The sequence below is a fragment of the Chinchilla lanigera genome, unplaced genomic scaffold (assembly GCF_000276665.1).
Source record: "Chinchilla lanigera isolate Chin_1 unplaced genomic scaffold, ChiLan1.0 scaffold00064, whole genome shotgun sequence".
NCBI lineage: Eukaryota > Metazoa > Chordata > Mammalia > Rodentia > Chinchillidae > Chinchilla > Chinchilla lanigera.
Window position 1 is genome coordinate 2,436,732 of NW_004955465.1, and position 20,649 is coordinate 2,457,380.

Consider the following 20,649-nt stretch of genomic DNA (forward strand, 5'->3'; position numbering starts at 1 on the left):
GAGCTGAGGCATAAAGAGCTGGCTGGACTACAAGCATCTCAGTTGCTGATTGCTGTGATTCTGGAAACACCACCTGGCTTATGTAGGCTATTTTGGACATTTACAGTAAATATAGTTAAATCATGAAGCAAATACAGCAAAACATTAACCCCTATTAGGACAAAGGGTACTGGTATTCATTACAGTGAGCTATGTTTAAAAACTGTCTAGGGATCTGCTCCACATAGATTTACAAAAGCTTAGACTTTTGAAAGGAATTTGACCCTAAAAACATGAGAGCTGTCTTGCTAAAAATAGGGAAAAAATGAATTTCCAAATTTTTTATCAGTTGCCTTAGCTAGCGTAGATAGTCTTGTCAAATAAACATTTATCATGTAATTCCAGCAGTGTGTGGTGGTGCATGCCTGTAATCCCAGCTCTGGGGAGGCTAAGGTAAGAGGACTGCTGTGAGTTTGAGGCCAGACTCTGCTACACAGTGATTTCAAGGCCAGCCTGGACTTCACAGTGACACCCTGTCTCAAAAACACAAAACGAAACAAAACAAAAGTCATGTAATTCACATGGCTTACCTGACAAAACAAAAATACAATGTGAGTTCAGATGTGCAGCATATAGGTGTGGAAACTGTCAACAGATATGGCTCACTTTCCAAGGGCCAGCAAGCTCTGCTCAAACTTTAGTAAACACTTATCTAAATTCTTGCACGATGCTTTTATTTCACTAAGATAAATATTTAGGGACTGAAAATATTTCTCCTTACCAAGAAATCTCTGTAGTTTCATCTGGTTTTCCACTGCTAGCTTGTCCTTTCTTTCTTGCCCTTATTTTATGAATAAAATCCCTGAAATACCCTAAATCCCTTGCTTCATTCTATGGAAAATTAGTCTTTTTCTCATACCTTTTTATTTCTTGTAATTGGTAACATTATTCTCTACTCAGTAAATCTTATATTAGTAATGTTATTTAGTGCTTTGAATGTGTTTCTATTCTTATACTAGAAATTAATCGATACTTCTTCAAGCACAAGGTCAAAAACAGTGGAAAGGAATACATCAGCTCTAGGTGCTTGAACTCCCTCCGACTCACGCAGGACTGAACAAATCACCTTCAAACTTGTCCTCTTGTCTCCCACAGCGTCTACACCTATGGAAGAACTACCCACTGAATATTCCTCTCACCCCTGACTTCTTGGAACTTTAGAAATATTCCAAGCAATCTGAAATGAACATTTTTTTCCATCATTGTTTCAGATACTACTGGCATTTTAAGAGAGCTATTTGAAGCTGTTTAATTGTTACATGTTGCAACTTTCTTTAAATGTCAACAATACCCCAAAAATATAGTATGTTTTGCTAAAGAATTGATCAATCTTTACAAAATAACTGAATTCAACTAATGTAACAGAAAAAAGCCAACATTAACTCAAAAGGGTTAAAAAGTTTCTATAAAATGTACTTTTTACAGATACTGTTTTTTGAGACATATTTTCGTGTTTATGTTTGTTGGACAGTCTTGCTATTTCAAAGGAAGTACATAAAATTAAAGACTCAAGTAACAAATATTTCTATGATGATTCATATACAAGGAGCCTATGAGGAAAACAAGTACTTTACAGCAGCAATATCTATTATGTATAACAAAAAACTTATACAGAGCAAAACTACTTTATAATAATAGCCTATCAGTTAAATAAAAACATATAAAGAAAATAAAATGGATGCTAAATATAACTGTAATGACTACTTCTGAGATCTTTTTATAAACAATAAATAGACATGTTAAGAAAAAATCTGAAGTTAAAAAAAACAACAGTATTTGGGTTAAAAATGCATCAGAAAAATGTCTATGTATGCCTAAAATTAGACATAAAACATGGGTGGAGTAATTATAACAGTTTACTGTGACTATTATTTTAAATGTCTTAGCTTTGAAGACCCAAATGAATTTACTTGTAATCACGAAAACTTCTTTTTCTTCTTCAGTCCAAAGTAAGTATTTTTGAAAATGTATTAGTCATCATCCTGTCCAATTGTAATTTAGGGAATATTGTAGAAAGGGCAGTTGCTCCTTTTAAAATGTTTCACATATATTTTCTAAAAATGCACAATTAACTTTTCCCAGAGGTTCTAGAAACAAAGAAAACTACGATGCTGACAAGATGTAATTTAATTAATTTAAGCTACTCTATGATATCCTTCAAAGAATATGTAAAGTCCTGTTCTTCTACGTAAATGCATATGAATAGGACCATGAAGCAGTGGGTATCTCATACCTTTCGTCTTAAAGGAGAAGTTACAGTAAGTGCAGTGGTAGGGGCGAACATCTGTGTGAGTTCGTATGTGTTTCTTTAACATACTAGGTTTCTTACAGCGTATTCCACATTCTTCACAAATGTACTTTCCTCTTCCCCTGCCTCGGACATACACATACTCTTCGTTTGATTTGTATCTAATTTGAAGAGAAAAATTAATTATATTGAACACGATGTCTTTGCGAAAATATCCACGATTAAAACTCTACTTACAAAATAAACACAACTTTCATACTAAGTGTATAAAAATATATATATAAAGGTAAGTAACACAACATTCCAACTTTTCCCATTAACAATGTTCTAAAAGCTAATTCTAATCAAATAAATGTATTCAGTATTATGCTTAACTTAAAAACATTTCTTCTGTTGTAAGATATTTAAAAGTTTTATTTGCTACTAAATTCAATCACAATAACTCTAAGAACTGAAAACTTTGGGCTTCACTACAATTGATTTTGACAATGATTTTCTCATGATAAAATACACTGAAGACATCAATGAAACAGGCAGTATGTCCATCTGTCTTAGAGCGGATTCTCCAACTCATCCCTTGCAGAAAGCCAGGGTGAAGTGAGCGGGAAATTTCAGCTCATAGCTCTCTCTGAGGCCTCCAGTGTTTCCTGGTCGTTATTTTCTCTATCAGAATGGAATTAATATTAATATATATATTTTGCCGCAAAGAGTCTTTTAGTAAACCCCCAAATCCTGAAACATTTAAATAAAATTGGTACTCCTAATTCACATAGAAGTAAATGTACATTTAAAAAGTAAGTTTAAATGTACATTTAAGAAGTAAACTTTGTACTTGCCCTCCATCAAATATTTTAATTCTTCTTGGTTCACTTTTGATTAATGAATTTTCTTTATCTTGCTCACTGTTAATTTCAGAGGCATCTTTACTGCTGAGTTCAACTACTGTGGACTTTTGAATACCTAATACTCTCTGAAAGGGAAAAAAGAGAGAAACTAATTTAATAAAACTGAAAACACAAACATGCTGACATTTCACTGGAAATTTAAATGCCACGGAGTATAAACCATTAGTTAACTTAAGGAAATGCATTTTTAAGCAGTAACAGATTTTAAAAAAGGTTATTTGCTTTCTCTTCTCTCATCTGTCTAAACCACAACAAACTGATTCATCCTATGATATTGTAAATAATCCTACCACAGCTCTGACACTCCAAGACAAACTTCCCACTTTTGGTATTCTGCGAATTTAAGAGGGATTTCTTTACTTGTGGGGGGCGGTACTGGGGCTTGAACCCAAGGCCTTGAGCATGCTGGGAAGCACTCTACCCAGTCTTCAGTCCTTTCTGTTTTGAGATAAAGTCTTGTTAATTGCCTAAGGCTAGCTTTGAACTTGCAACTCTTTAGCCTCATGCCTCACCTTCCCAAGCCTCATCCTCCCAAATATCTGGCATTAACAGGAACTCTCACAGACTCCTTTGTAACATTTAACCACTGATACTACAGTTTAAATATATTGCTTTATGGGTTTATTCTTTGGAGATGGGAAAGAGCTATTTACCTTAGTATAATGCCTCAGATCTCCAGGAAACATCACTAAATCTCCTCAGCTTACACCCACTCTAAAGATAAAGCAGAAGCTCCATTTATAGTCGGCTTACCTTCCCCCTATTATTTTAAACCACAAGTATATTTCCTCTCTAGATCTTCTCAAAGGTTCCCTGAATACTGATCATTTGTGAGATCCAGGTCAGATTAGGCTTTGGTTGGATAATAATTAAGTCCTTAGAAAAAGGTAATGAACATCCAAATGATAAACAATGTGTTTTCCCACAGGAAACACAATTTATGATTTTATGCAAGACTCTAAACCGTGCACCACCAACGGTGAGTTTTCTCAACCATCACGTCCTCCGAGCTCATGCATCCTGGTGAGGCAGCAGTACAGCTGGGTCACCCTACACATCTATCAGGGTGAAGGTACTAGTAGTCCAAGGTAGATGTTAATAGCAAAGGCTCAAATCCAGCCTTTTGGCTAAACCTAACAAGAGGAACAAACCTCTGTAATCAAAGCCTTCTTTTATATAAATTTTCAAATAATTACACTGCCACGCAGAAAGCTATTACCCTGCAAAACTGATTTAGTACCACTAAGTGACAGGAGAGTGTACACAATGACTGAGGGCCGATGTGGCCTCAGACAAGTACACCGTGAAGTCCCTGTCCTCACAAGAGGACAGAAAAGCTGCAGGCAGGCAGTGCGGACGGAGGTGTGCCACCACGACCACGCCAGCAGTTAAAAAGCACACCTGTCTCTGCTCTGCCTGGCCAAAAGATCAGGCTTCCCCACAAGGTGGACTATTTGCACATACCTTTCCTTGACTTTAGCTCTTTAACAATAACCTGCCGTCTTTCCTTCTCATCAGTATCAAATCCCCCTCTATCTGTTGGTCACTTTCCTACTATCAAATCCAGCTTTTACCCACTGATGTTTTCAATTGGTTAAAGTGCCCAAATCATCACCCTTTCCTCCAGTCTTAATATTCTGACCATCCCGGGGCATCAGGTGTTACTGACACCTTGCTTTCCCTTAGAAATTCTTTTAGTGTATGGCATCTGCCTACTCTTTTTCCATTGGGTTGTGGCTAAGGATCATCCCAGAACTGAATCCTCCATGCCACTTGCTCATGAACTGAAGACTCCAGCGCCATTACAACTGGCCATCCCAGACACTTCTGTTTGCTTTCACCCGTATCTGACTTCCCTCCCTGAACTCCTATGATACACTGGCCCACAGGTCTGTGTGACACCGCCTTCTCCTGCTTCTCCTTCTTCCTCTACAACGATTTCTTTCAGCTTCCTGTGTGGACATCTTTTATCTTTTTAACCCTCTAAATAGAGATGTGTGGACTCCTCCTGAGCTGTTCCTCTTCTTTATACACTCCTGGAGCAATCTCACCACTGGAGTGGGACTGGAGAATATACCCCTTCCACCTGGATCTTTCTGCAAAGTATGTTACTGTTTCAAATTTACAGACCCTCTGGTCATGCCAGACTTCATGCAGTTCTTTAAATGACCCAAATTTCTTGGTTCCACGTCATTTAGTGGTCTATTAAAAATTTTAAATTGTTTGCCTGAAAAATCCCTATTATTTTTTGAGACTCAGCTGAAATATCGCTGACATTACCTTTGGAGTATCTTCCTATATCCACACTTCCCTTACCTACTGGCAATATTAAAGACTTCCTGGTTTTAGAATTGAACGTATGTCAACTACAACGGCGACACTGCAATGTTTTCTTCTTTACAGTTATGTAAATGTTCATGAGCCTGTATTTATAGGTTGTGAGCCTGTAGAGGTCAAAACCTTAGTAGATAATTCTCAATGTCCAGAGTTCAATGTTAATAAACTCATCTATGTATTTCTTCTTAATAACTTACATGATTTTTTTCATTTTATAAAACCAATAATTTTTATGAGATTGATTTGAAAAATTACCCAAACTTACAGTTTCACAACTTTATACTATAAATCCTCATCAAGTCAACTTATCAAGTATAGGAGTTCATTACTTTCTGAATCTCCTCTGCAGTACCAATGATGCCCAGACCTGTGTGGAAAGAAAGCTGGGGTGGGTGTGGCGGAGGCAGAGTAGTTAGCACCCATAGGACAGAGGGAATGGCTCTCCGCTTGTATGACAAGAAAACATGTCACTCTTTGATTACCCACATCTCTGTCTTCCTGCACCAGCAGGGACAAAGCATAACCTTAATCTCCTCTCACATAAACAAGGAGAAAAGTGTTGAAGAAAAGAAAAAGATCAAAATAAAACTGGGGCTATCTATACTACTACATAGGGACCACAGTCAGCAGAGAGGAAGAAAAATGTGCTACGAGTAAGCTTTCATTCTGAAAATGCTTTCAGAAAAAGGACTCCATGTAACACTTATCAGTACAAATCCTAAGGCAAATATATCACTCCGTCTTTCAAATAACTACACACATAGTACAACTTGTCATTCAAGACTAAAATACTTCTAAGATATTTAAAGCTACCAAGACATGTTAAAACTAATTTGTACAAACCATATTTAAACATAAATTATATTTCAAGTACCTTGCTTAAGTTGCTTTTCCACTTGCTTGAATAGACCAATAAATCTGATTTGGAATGGGTGGTTATTGCTTCACAATATAATGACTTTCCAGTCTTCTGTTTTGAATTAAGGAGAGAGAGAGCAACTTTTGTAGGTAAACCAAGTGGATTTGGGTTACTGGAGCTTACTGTCCAATCAGTATAGGCCGAAATTTTTTGGTTATTCTGGGGCAGAGGCAAGGCCTTCTGTCTTAACAGGTAACACCAGGTAAAGCTGGTAGCAGTCTTGAGGCTGGGGAAAGACAGCTGTTGCGTGTCTGCAGCTTTACCCAATGGAAGAGTGGTGGTAGGCAGTTGGATTTGTCCTTGAATGTGCACCCTGTCACCTTGACTTTGAACCCCTGGAGACTTCCTTTCTTGGTTACTGTCTATAGATTTCAAAGGAGAAACATGGGTATCCTCTAAATGCACAGGTGAATTTTGAACTGTGAGCGTTAATGATGTGGATGACTTAATGGTCTCAAATTCTTGCAGTTCACTGATAGGCTCTATAACTACAAACTTACAGTGTCCTGATGAATTATCAGCTGGTAAAACATCTGTCAAGTTAACGGCCTCACTAATAGTTTCAGGCTGAGAAAAAACATCCTGCTCCAATATCACACCTTCGAGGAGCTCTGTAGTACAAACCTGCCTCACTAAAACTGGTTTCTTCTGCTTAGTGACCTCGCTAGCCCTTGAAGTGAGTGGTTCTACGGGTCTCACATCTGTGGCACAGACAGCTCCATTCTCATCTTTAGCCCGCTTCTGGTGCTTTTCCATGGCAATGTCTAAACTGTTTGCTGGGGACAGCATCCTTTTACTGGAGACTGAAGATTCCTGGGGGGAAAGTCTACCTACAGACATTTTCTGAGTCATAGGCAAGGATTCTGGGACAGCAGAATTTTGGCCTATCTCTGAAAAAATATTTTTACAAACAAGTTCTTTTTCTGGGCTTTGCAAAGCATTCTGGTGATCTTTCTGCGATTTTGGCATGGCAATTTTTTCTTCACTGATTGGCACTATACTTTGACCAGCCTGGCAATTTGGTGTGCTGGACAGATCTTGGGTCACTAGGATTCGTGGGAGAGAGGAGATGGTGGCAAAAGAGTACGTGGCAACAGTACTCTGCAGGTGTACAGGCAGCATGAAGGACGATGGTACCTTCCGCGTCTGGCTGCCAGGTGGCCCGAGCTCCAGCGGTGGCAGAGGACAAGAATTAGACACAGGATCTACTAATTTGGCTGGCAATACTACTGAGGTTGTATGTGGATCTGCTCCAGCTGGATCTGAGGGGACTTGATTCGCCAAAGGACACACTGGATTAGAAGAACAAGATGGGCTAGATGTGAAAACCTGACACTGAAGTTGGTACTTGGGAGCAAAGCAATCTTCACCCTTAGAACACACACTGAGCGCGGCATGGGCATCTACCTTGTCACTCTGTGTAGACACCTGCAGAGGCAGCTGTGAGCTCTCATGGCTGAGAGGTGTATGGACTTGATTTAACAAACTGATACCAAAAAGCTGCTGAACAGGAAAGACCTTAGCAGAGCTGGAATCTGACATTTCTGCCTGCAGATCCTTAACTTGAGACTGGGAGAGCAAAGGATTCACAGGGAACTCAGCCAAAGATGTGCTAGGGAGCTGAGGACCCTGAAGGGGCCCTGCACTTGTGCTGGGCAGAGGAACATTTTGGAAAGATGAGGGATTAGCAGGAGACAGATGACTATCTGGAGCTATGTTTAAAGAGATCTGCCTGATCAGTGGGCCTCTCCGTCTCTCTAACAGAGGCACATGTCCGCTGACCCCTACACCAGAAGAGGAAGCTGAAGGCTGTGATTCAACAAATGGTGTTGCTTGGGTCGGAGTTATGCTTCCGCAGTCAAAGGATTTACTTCTTAATTCAAACACCTCCACTGACGCCTGCATGCAACTGATCTGTTCTGAAGCAGCTCGCCTCATTTCCCGGTGGCTTCCAGGCACACTCAGTGTATTCGAGCCGGGTGGAATCAGAAGAAACTCAGCTTTGTTTGGGAAATCCATTTTGGGAGAAGCTTCCATTTTAGATATGTCCTCTATGTCCAAGGAGGCTGAGAAACTTGATGCGTGAGACAAGCTGCTCTCCCTGCTCAGGCTCCGGGACAGCGTGGAATCGAAACTCGACTCGGTGGAAGAGTGCTCCATCTCGGCCAGACGGAGCCTCTTCTTCTTGGGTGGCAGTTTCTCTGTTGGCAATTTTGACAAAGTTTCACTGCGCTGAGGCCAACTGAACTTCTCCAGTTTGTCTTGATCTTGGCCCTGAGCTTCGAGGTCCCGATCTGGCTCTTCTGTGACCAGAATTTCTGGAACTTGGATGTTGTGCTGCCGGACAAGTCTCGAGATCTGTCCTGCCACATGTCGCTCGCTTAGGAGCTTTCTGGTGCTTTCCCAGTGCTCTCCCCTGATGGTATCAGACAGTGTAGGCTGGTGTGGATGCTGCACATCCCTACAAGGGTGACCTTCCTCTGGGGAGATTCCTATTACTTGCACAGGCCCAGGCTTCCCAGTTTGACTCAGCTCCTGGAAGGACCCTGGAGAGCCTCCCTCGAAAGGCTCCAGCTTGTCAAAGGAACTAGGTCTACTCAGGGAGTTCGTGTGCTGGATGACTGAGATGCCGGTACCTTGTCTCTTCACCTCCACCCTGTCTAGGGCAGCTGAGCTCAACTGCTGCTCTGCAATGGGAGACAGCTTCGGGTCTACGCTCTGCTCCATGCCCCTTGCAACAAGCTGAGTCTGCGAGCTCTGTACCTGCCTGTCTCTGTGCTGCTGGTCACTTGTCATGGTGACAGCGTGCTGAGACAGACTGCAACTGGAGCTCACGGCATTCTGAAATGAAAGGGCTTCGGAGCTCTTTGGAGAAGTTCCACTTTCGTTCTGCTGAAGGTCATCGTCATCTCCCACACTTTTCATCTTCCTCCTTTTCCTTATCTGGGGCGTCTGTTCCCAGACACCTGTGGACCCAGCAACTCTGTAGTGCAGAATCTGAGGCTGTGCACCGACAGGCAAAGAGCTATGTTCAGATTCTCGCATCGTGACCTTTGTTTTGGGCCCATGTAACTCTGAACAGTAAAATTTCTTGTGATTTTCGAAGTTTTCCAGTTTCCTGTACCTGTTTCTACAGGTCTCACACTCAAACATGGTCCCTCGGCCTTGATGGGACTTCTTCTTTTCCACATGTGAGCCTGGTGCCAACGCTTTGTTCCGGGCCGCCGCAGGCTCACTGGTGGCATAGCCCTCTTCTAAGGGCTGTCCAGGCACAAGAGCATGATTCTCACTGGCTGACGAGTCTTCCACTGCTGCCTGCCTGACCAGAGTACGAGGATGTCCACTTGGAGGCACAGAAGCATTAGGGCCTGATACAAAGACGTCATCATAAAATGCACCAATTTTGTCATCAAATGACTGACTTCCTCTCAGTGGGTGAGGGGGAGGAATTATATTTGCAGGAACTGCTGAATAACCTGTGGTCGGCATGGAGTTACTTCTTGTGATAGGTAAACAGTCCAGGGAAGGTACGGACAGGAGAAACACTTGCTTTGACTTCTCGGTGGGGGTGAATGGGGACTTTGGTATGTCAGAGCTTGAACTTGTCCTCCGTCCCATTGGTTTCAAGTCAAACTGGAAAGAATCTTTAAATATGTATGATTTGGGGGAATCAATACTTCCTCGTCGGGAGAGAGAAGTTCTCCGGGGTTTCACACTGTCCAGCTGCTTATCATCTACCAAGGCTTCATTGTCAGAAATAAGCTTCGATATCCGTTCCTCCAGTGTTTTTGTTGCCAGGGGTGGCCGCATCTGGCCTGGTAGGAGCCCTGGCTTCTCCCCTGCTGGATGGGCAGAGGGCGCTGGTGTGCTGACTCGAGGCGCAGAGGGGCTGCTACTCTTGGCTAAGTCTTGTTCTGTGGTGGGAAAGGTTCTGGCAAAGGGTGTTGGTGGGCTCGCTGTCTGATCAGCACTTTCAGAACGCGAAAAGTAGCCAGAATCTGTACTCCCTAAACTCCGAGGGCTGAGCAGTAGTTTCCCTTGTTGTTCCTGGGAGTAATCGGTGGCCTGCTGCCTTTGTAGCTGGGCATGAGCAGCTCCTCCGTGAGAGTCTTGCTTTCCTTCTGGCTGACCTGTGTCTACTTTCTGACGGGCCTTCTCATCACTCTCCAGGGAGGTCACACAGGCTGACTGAGACAGGACACTGGCTACCTGAAGGTCCTGCCTCTGTGCACTGCAGAGTTCGGGCTTAGGGTTGACCACCTTTGGACTGTCGATTCTTAAGGGGGACACACTGAGAGCATGCACCACAACTTTTGGCAACTCAGTCACAGCCTGTGATTCTGCAGATCGATCCTGTGGTGAAAAGTCATCTACCACGTAATCTGGATTGCTTGGAATGGAACCTGGTTTTAGTAAAGCTTCAGAACTGGACATCCTCTTCATTATTTGCATAGGCTGCAGCTCCATGGTGCCGGGGTCGTTCTGTCTGCTGTCAGAGGAGCCCTCCTCCTCGCTCTCCCCACTGTCTTCTACGTCGGAATGGATACTAAGTGCTTTGGGAGACTCCTGGGACAAGAACAAGCCACCAGCATCTGGCTGCAGGACAAGACCCAGCTTGATAGTATGTGCATGGGACTTTTTGTGCTTATACAGATTACTTTTAGTCTTGAATGAAAATCCGCAGGTCACACAGGGGTAGGGCCGCTCTCCAGTGTGGGAGCGGATATGCTTTAAAAGCACACTAGGCTTTGCACAAGCTCTATTGCAATACTCACAAATATATTTTCCTTGTTTTTTTGGCTTCTGATCTTTCAGAAGAAGATTGCACATTTGTTCTACACTTTGATTAACAACAGAGGCAACATGAGTTGGATTATAAATTGGCATGGGAGGTGACTGGGTAGAATTGGCTGGACTTATGGACATAGGTGAAACAGAATCCATTTGCTGGTTTGGAGAAGTAACCTGAGTTCTACTGGAAGGTGAAGTGAGACCGACGGTTGACGCCACCGCTATACTATAAACCTGTTCAAGTTTGGTGCTCTCGTGATTCTGCAGGTTCGTCAGTGATCCCGTGAAACCTGAATGCCTTGGAAGTTGCTGACTGTGTTGGTTTGGTTTGGAAGCAAAGTGTTCATGTTGATTATCTGAATGAAAAACTGACTGAACTGGCCCCGGCTCATTCTGCTGAGCGGCTGACACTTGCACGGGGTATGAGGTACAAGGAGAATACTGTGATTCGGCAGTGGATTCTTGTGAAGTCAGATTTGGGGTATCCACTGAACTGTTTTTTAATTTAGAAGGGGATCGTACAGTTTTATTTGGTCTCAGTTTTTCTGTCTTAATTGCACTAGTTGAGCCCTTTTGTGACAAAGTGCTCAGTTCTGGCTCCATTGCTTTCAATAAGACATCAAATGCAGTGTTCGTGTACACAGGCGAAGTAGTACAATGAGAAGAGATACATTCACTAGTGTCAGTCCTGGCCTTACTGGACGACGAGCTCGAGTCCCACTTTGCATGGAGGCTACTGAGTGCGGCTGGGTCAGAGCCTTCTGACCTCCATCTCCGCAGCTCGGCTGGGTGCTGCAGGGACACAGGCTTCTTCGGAGAGGCAGTGTCTTTGGGGCTTGAGGCCTCCGTCCCGACCCCAAGCGTGTCTCTGTTCTGTCTGGTTAGCTGCTCTCCATTTTTTACAGGAATACAGATTTGTTTCTTTTGAGACTCCAAAGCACTGTGAAGAACAGCCAAGGATGATTCCTCTGAGTTTTGCTTATGTTTTGCCTGAAGAGGATTTCTCAGGGGAGATTTTGGTATTTTCTTCAGGTGATTCTCAGTGACAATCTTTTTCCGTTTCACACCTTTCAGGGATTCTGAAGCTCCTTTAACACCAGCCTCTAGAATTTCTGCTGGGAAAAAAGAAAGAGAAAGAGAGGGAGGGGAAGGGGACAGAGACAGGGGGAAGAGAAAAAAATCTGATAAAATTGTACATACACCAACAATACTTTTCTTTAAAAATAATTAAGATTACTATCATGTGAGTGCTGTAACAGCTGAAGGCAGTCTAAGAAAGTCCATTTTCAATAAACCTGCACTCTTATAACATTCTGGCAATGTAGAGAATGTTGTTAATCGAAGTATGCAAACATGCAGAGATGTCGGTGTGCACTTCTAGGATGCTGCATTTCTTTCTGGGGGAAGCTGGTCCTGGAACAAGATCTTTCACAAGTGAATAACCCTCCCCTTCTGCTGAGCACAGACAGCGATGATACTGCAGCACAAAAAGGCTGCCCAACAGAGGAGGAATCACAACCTCTGAGCTGGCTGGCTGATCACACGTAGATCTTTGAAAGCAAGATTCTCAACAAGTTTCTAAATACAAAATACTGATATTCTAATGAGAAAAGGGTTATTATATAATAATTTCAGTGGAAATACTATGGATGATTATGATATACTCGTTGGTAGAACCACAAGTACTGGTAATAGCAATTATATCAATAAAAGGGAAATTATGCAAGTAAAACAATCCACTGATTTGTGGATTCTTGACAAATTTAAAAGTCCCAAGATTATGATGGTTTTTAGTTTTTAAAAAAGTGCCATTTTAACGAAACAAATATTCACTGACTATGTTTCTTTGTTATTAATAGTAGATAAGGAAGCAAGCTGACGGACAGGTAACACTGCAGGGGAAGAGAAAAGAAAGTGCTGTCATTTTTCACTGTGCTGGAAAAGAGGCAGCATTTAGGTGGCATTAACGACCCTCAAAGCTGTCAACTATTGTATTTTTGTAAAATTTAGTTTGGCTTCCACTTGTTGGATCCCTGGGCATATCAACAAAAATTATTCAACCATGTATTACTTATTTGTAGAAAAGGCAAATACTTTAATCCATTCATTATTTTCAAGTAGCTGTTACAATATAAATAACTGAAATTTGTATTAGGCTACATCAAAAGCCTACATTTTAATAACTATTTTGTACTTACTAAGGATGAACATTTACATAAAATAAAGATATCCCAGTTACACTGTGACCTCTGTTTATGTGCTCTCATATATCAGTTTAATTAAAAAAAAATTACTCCATTCTAGATCTGTTTACCCACCATAATCAGAAGGACAGTGGAGGCAGCGCTCATGACTAAAACACTTCAGCTAAAGAATAACAGGAAAGGGGCTGGGGATTTAGCTCAGTGGCAAAGCACCTGCCTGGCAAGCGCAAGGTCGTGAGTTCAGTTCCCGGTACCGGAGAAAAACCAAAAAACCAAAAAAAAAAAAAAAAAAAAAAAAAAAGAATAACAGGAAAAATACCAGAATTGCTAGACTTTACAAAATGATGTTGAGCAAATCCTTTTTACTCTTCAGTCCACTCATTTATGACAAGACATTTTCCCACTGGATTTCGTGCCTCATGATGCATTCAACAAAATCAATCATGTGTTCTTTCTGCTTCTCATTAATGCTGAGTCAGGCAGGCAAAATGAAAACCGAATAATCACCACCAATGGTGAGTAGTCCCCCCCGCCGCAAAAAAAATCTGGGAGGTGGGCGGTCAGACTAGTGAAAGCAACTAAGCAATAACAGCAATTATAAAAGACAAACGAGAAGCCACCCGGAAAGGCAGCTCACAGAACTGACCCACAGGAACTAAAAAGATCTGCCTGTGCCAAGCCCAACACAGGACATGTCCAACCACGGTACCTGCTGAGATACACATGATTATTTCACTGTCTCTCATACTTTCTGAAACAAGTCTTTTATTTTTAGATCAAAACAAGTTTTAAAAAATTGAAGTGTCTTATGCTCTAAAGAAAAATGTAAAAATTCAAACCACAGGTAAAATAACTACAAAATAGTTTGTGTTGCAAAGACAATAAAATTTCAAAATGAAGCTCAAGTGACAATAAATTGCTAAACTTTAGGAAAACTTTTAAATGTTTCAATTTAAATACAAACTGACTCTCTTTCGTTTGTCAAAGTCTGTAACATTTCCAATCTATCTGCAGAATTATTCTTAGTTATCTATTTGATCTTAACATCTAATGATCAACATTCCCTCCAAAATGCTGTGAATTCCTTGCCCTTCCAGGAACTTGGTTTATTTTAGAAAACTTTTCTTCTAATATATCTTCCAATAAATTTTCTGTTCAGTATTTTCTTTGAAATAAGATTCTTTTCTTTAGGTAAATCAATTAGATGTACCCTAGATAACCCTTATGATGACTTAAACTGTTTTAATCTCTTTGGTTTTTATTCTCCCTTTTGCTTCCACTACAGTTTTCTAAAGTTTTCCCCTTATGTCAATAATTGAATTTTCAGATCATTAAAGTATTTATTATAATTTCCAATTTATTTATTAATTTTGAACTAGTGTTTTGTTCCTATTTTGTGTCTTTAGTTCCATATATTTCATTTAACCTTACTTTACTCTCTCATATTGTTTGAACTCCTGCTCTAATAAATATATGACCTCATCAAGTTCTGTGCTTAAAAGAACACTTCTGTTCTTAAAGGCTGAGTTTTTAGTTTTTCTTGTCCTCATGTCCTCTTCATTACTTGAGATCACAGTAGAAGGGTGAGTAGGTGTTCCAAAAATGACAACTCAGTCTTTTTCTGAGTTGCAGTCACTCTTCCAGGATTCTGTCGGGTTTCCACAAATTAACAAGTTTCACCATGATGTTTTCACATACATATATGTCTTAATTTGATCATGTCCACTTTCCCTTCTACATTCTCTTGCCAATCTCAGGTCATCTCACCCCTACCCCCAAGTTTCCACATATAAGAAAAAGCACATAATACTTATTTTTCTTTGTCTGCCTTACTTCAATTCATGTGATGAATTGGTCCATTTCTATCAATTTTCCCGCAAATGGCATAATTTAATTTTTCTTCATGGATGTAGGTGTAGATGTAACACATACATATATTTTTCTTTATCCACTCATGTATTGCCAGATGTAAAATAGTGTCATGATAAACACATGTGCATGCACCTTGTCTGCATGATGACTTTAATGCCTTTAGACAAATATCCAGGAATGGTGTTAAGTGGATCATATGCTAATTCTATTTTTAGTTACCTGAGAAACCTCTGTTGTTCTTCTGAGTGGATGTATTAATTTACATTCCTACCATTGATGTGTATATATTTCTTTTCCTCCACATTGTCATCAGCAATTTTTTTTCATAGCAGCCATTCAGACCGGGGTGAGACAGAGTCTCAATGTAGTTCTAATTTGCATTTCCCTGATGGCTAAAGATGAATCATTTTCATACGCTTACTGTTCATTTGTACTTTTGTATTTCCAATAAGCAATCAATCTGCCCAATTTTGATTGACTTATTCATTATTTTAATATTAAGGCTTTTATATATTATGGATATTAATCCTCTACCAGATAAATAGCTAGCAAAGACTCTCTCCTGCTCTCTTCAATCCACTGTCTGGAGCAAGTAATTTGAAGACAACAATATGCAATGGAACAACCATTGCTGAGTTCCTACCATCTTGTCTAGTGAAACTCTGTATTATCTCTAATGTTTTATCTAAAATTATTTTTTTATTCTGTTTAATGGTTTGAACAATCTTCCATTCTTACATCCGCTAATCTGAGCAATGTAGTTGACAATAACAATATGTAATATAACAACCACTGTTGTTATAATCATAACAATGATTAATTCCTATCATTTTGTTTTGAAACCCTGTATGACTTTTAATGTTCTTGCTTTGTTTTGTTTATGTTTGCGATATTGGTATGCTGCTATTTTTCTTTTTTTTTATCTGCTGTTTGCTTTGCTATGGAAAAGCTTTTTAAATGAATGCAACCTCATTTATCAATTCTTGCTTTTATCCTGGGTTAGTAAAAAATGATTCTGCTTTCTATTTACCATCTTAGGAGTCCAGAAATGCTGTTTGGTTTTGTTTTTTTAACTGCTATTAAGTTTGGAAGGGCTTGGCGAACACCAAGGATGAAACATAACCATCTCTCCCTAAATAAGGAGAAGAGACAGTCAGATCAGGAAGGAATGGGGAGGAGTCAAGGTAGGAGTCAGCCAACTACTGAAAAGAACACTCTCTAAATACTCAGTGTGCTACTGGAAATGGCTAAAAACTAAGCAGAAGCTGAGGCATCAACAAGTCAAAACTCCTAATGCAGGTTCTTTCAGTAGGTAGCAGTCATATTCAGGAAAGGCACCAGAAATGGCAGTGTCTCCACACAGCATGCTGAGCTTCCTAAAAAGCCAGGGCTGTCTCAGTCGGACAGGAAACTGTAAGCAGGAAACCTAATGAAGGCCACAAAACCCAGAATTACACAAGCTGACAGGTGGGAAAATATGAACTAAGGTCCCCGGGTTCTGTGTGCCAAAGCCCTTCCTATTTGGGGTCTCACGTTTCTTTAAAGAGTAACACGGAGTTTAGAATCCTACCAGCAGCTCATTTCCACGACCACTTCTGAAAAAACACAGTAAAACTAAGCAAGATTCTTGAGTCTGGAAAGTGACTGGGCTTGTTGGCTAACAGTGGCAAAGAATATTCTTAGGACACGTAGTAGGTACGGAAAAATATGGCCTCAGCAGTGTTTGAAATCCTGCTTTGACTGACGGTAAATTTCTTTTTGAGATTTTTGCATACATAACAATATGAAAAACTTCAGACCTCTTCTGGACTTCAGGGACACAAGACTTCTTTTCTGACAATTGACAGCAGTCTGGACCAGAAGTCCAGAGGTCAGAGGGAGTGATTTACGCCCGTGCTAAAAAGCTGCCCCAAACTCAGGCAGAACAGCAGGCCTTGGAGCTGACTTGGGACAAGATAGACTATGAAAGGTCTGCCAAGTTCCTGCTGAGGTTTCCTGTTTTTACACTGGAGCGCTGAACTCACTGGGGATAAACGTCCCTTCTCTTTGCACTCCTCTCCACCTCAAACTCAGTATACATGTGTGGAACTGCAATCTGTAGCTCGAAATTCTCAATTTTTCAATATGAGGATAGGCTAATGATGGCACAGCCACTGAACAGTACACAACCATTTAAAATAATTACCAAGATTACATAGCAATCTGAAAATTATGACACATGAAGTACACATGGACATTCTTTTCTTTCCGTAGGGGGAATTCTGGGCCAGAAGCATAGATCTGGGAATACATGGTGAGAGCTGGTTTTATAAAAGTAAATAAATGATCAACAGAAGAGGATATGCTGTGGAGAAAGAACAGGTCTGCCCAGAAGCCGGAATAATAGCTATATTTAAGGGTAAGCTAGAAATGGGAAGGTCCAAGACTTCAGTACTGACTTTAGATACACAGGATGAAAATTAAGAAGAGGTCCCTGGGTTTGGGGATATGGGGACTGGGAAGACATGGTCATTTCTGAGAGCACTGTCGGTGCAGTCCAAGGTTCAAGGCTGTGGCAGAGCTGGAAAGGGGTGAGGGAGGCAGGGGGAAGCACAATGAAGACCAGATCAGACCCCAGCCTGAGAATCAGGCTGTGAAGGAAAAAACAGGACCAGATGCCAGTGTCAGGGAAGAAGGGGTTAAAGGGCACTTCTTTAGGCTAAGGGAGGGTGGGTGTGCTTATAACCAGGAAGCTAGCAATACAGAGGAGACTGAAGATCAGTAAGTGATTTCATGAAGAGCAAATCAGTTACTTCATGATAAAGACAGAGAGGAAGCAACCACAGACATACAGGAACAATTAGTGTGGTAGAGGTGAAGCGGCACCTGGTAACAGTTTCAAGGCAGAGCAGCAGAGGAAAGGGCATCCAAGTTAAGGGAACAACAAGGACAAGGCATGCAGGAAAGACACTAAGAGACATAGAGAAGACAGCAAGAGACCTTGCTGCTCACATATTAGAAAAGGGAGACACAATCAGGAAGGTATTCTAGGAGCAGGTCACTCTGGGCCTGGAATACAAAGCAAAGGGACAGGGATTCCCTTACCCAGAAACAGGAAGCCACGTTCAACACAAAGCCCAGTTCATCCCATCCCTCCTGGAAGACAACCAGAACATCTTAACAAGGCTACTCAGGGTGGTCTGACAGCTCTTTTAACCTCCTTCTTCTCCCTTGTTCCCTAGGATCCAGTCACACTGGTGGACTGGCCCATCTCCCTCCTGGTCCTGGGCATCCATGGCTTACATCACCTCAGCTTGAAATGCTTCCCTCCTCACAACTCTAAAGCACTGGGTTACTGCCCTCTTCAAAGTATAGCACCAGTGAAACTTCCAGAGTGTGCTTCCACCTGACCTACAGGAGCTGTCCCTGGACTGCCCACCACCCACTTCATTTGCCTCCTGTTCTATCACGAGCCAAACACCCTGTGCAACCACTTGCATGTCTTTGGCTATTTTCTGATTAGGACAGAACACCTCTAAGATCTTCATCTTTACATATGCAGCCTTAAGAAGTTCTCAAGAAGTATTTATTAATAAAGGAATTACCCACCTAAGAGAAAACAAGGAATACACTTAATACTGGGCAATCTACTGATATAAGTCATCATATCAAGAATTTAAAACTAGAAACTCCTATGACTGCTTTGAGTAAAGGAAAATGATATTAATAAAATGTATCATCCTTCCTACTTTTGAAAGTAAAAATATTAGGGCCGGAGATACAGCTCAGTGGCATAAGCATCTGCCTGGCAAGCACAAGGTCCTGAGTTCGATTCCCAGTTAAAAAAAAAAAAAAAGAGTAAAAATAGCTAAATCTGCTTTAAGATGCATAAACTTGAAAAATGTTACTCCTACCCTAAGATGTTACCTCTATCCTAAGAAGCCGGATGAATTTTAAAATCCTCTTGGAACTTCTTCTAAACCCATCAGAGAGCAAGGCAGAGAAGGATCAGTCACAGGGCAGCCACACAGTCTGAATTCATATGTGGGACATATGGCTACCTGCCAGGGGCAGAGCACACAAAGTGTGCCAGCCATGTGCAGGAAGGAGAAAACGCCACCTAGCATTGTCACCAGCTGTTAAACCTGAGCATGGGCTCTTTGTGTTACTGCACCAGCTGCTCACAGAGGGCAGGAGAGGAGACCAGCAGGGCAGCCCTCCATGTGCAGCACAAAGCCAGACCTGTGGGAATAAAGCATACCTAATATGCAGCAAAACCCTTCAGCCTAGCTAGGCTTGCGGTATACACTTGTAATCCCAGCACAGGGGAGGCTGAGGCAGGAGGACTGCCTTGACTTAGAAGCCAGTCTGGGTTATACAAGAGATCCTCTCAAGAAACAAAACAGAATAAAACAAAACAAAACAAAACACCTTCAGCTGCTGAAGAAGGGTGGCAGACATATTACCACAGGGTACAGGTAGAAACCCACGGTGGCGGGGACAAGAACAGAAGAAACTGTCTACCATGATGGGGGCAGGGCAGAGGGAAGCATGGCAACCACCAAGCGTGAGGCTGAACCAGGATTTACAGAGCAACCTCCCCTCCCACCACAGAGCCTCCTACTGAGAAGCAGCAACCACACTGCACTGCTAGGAAAGGTAGAAGAAGCCCTGTCTGACTGAGGGCACAGCAGCTGAAAGCAGGGGGAGCACCAATGCGGGCCTCTAGATCCCAGCCCAACTAAAGTGCAAGCAAGCGGCAGGCCAGCAAGAGTGCGATTCGGAGCCAGTGCAGCAGACTGAGAACCCAAACCCAGCTCAACACTCTTCCTGATGGCCTGCAGACAAGTGGGACTTCCAGTCCTCAGAACTGCTGAGCGCAGTATCTACAGAAGGGTAAGGAAAGAAGTAAAAAGTGGGAGAAAGAATGAAAAAAAAGAGAAAAAAACTAGACACATCATATTCAAGCTGCTAACAGCCAAAGAGAAAAAAAAAAAACATTTTGGAGGTAGCCAGAGACTCAAAAAACATAATACACACAGAGAGTCTGTGTCCTTTTTACCCTACCAAAGAAAAAAGTGAACCGCCAACCCCAAATTTTATATAGAGAAACCATCTGCCTTTTAAAATGAATGTGAAATAAGGACTTGATTTTCAAGTAAACAAAAGTTGAGAGAATTCATTGCCAGCAGACCTGTACTGAAATGTCAAAACTTTAATTTGGATCTACAAATGTAAAAGAAGAGCTCTGAACAGGGTAATAGAAGTAAATTCTGAAAAGACCTTGAAATTTTTCATCATTGCAAAAACATCACGGTTTTAAAAGAAAATACAGTAAACAGCTGTCTTGCCCCA

General features: G+C 41.4%; 1 protein-coding gene across 4 annotated transcripts in view; it reads right to left on the bottom strand.

The window, feature by feature from the left end:
* Positions 1-20,649, bottom strand: part of Hivep1 (human immunodeficiency virus type I enhancer binding protein 1) — a 137,261-nt gene that overhangs the window by 26,103 nt on the left and 90,509 nt on the right. For all 4 annotated transcript variants that reach the window (XM_013521853.1, XM_005398821.2, XM_013521851.1 and 1 more), the window contains 3 exons: positions 6,404-12,351; positions 3,124-3,257; positions 2,273-2,448 (listed from right to left, as the gene is read on the bottom strand). In XM_013521853.1, coding sequence (XP_013377307.1) covers positions 2,273-2,448; positions 3,124-3,257; positions 6,404-12,351 — 6,258 coding nt within the window. The remainder of the gene's footprint in view (positions 1-2,272; positions 2,449-3,123; positions 3,258-6,403; positions 12,352-20,649) is intronic.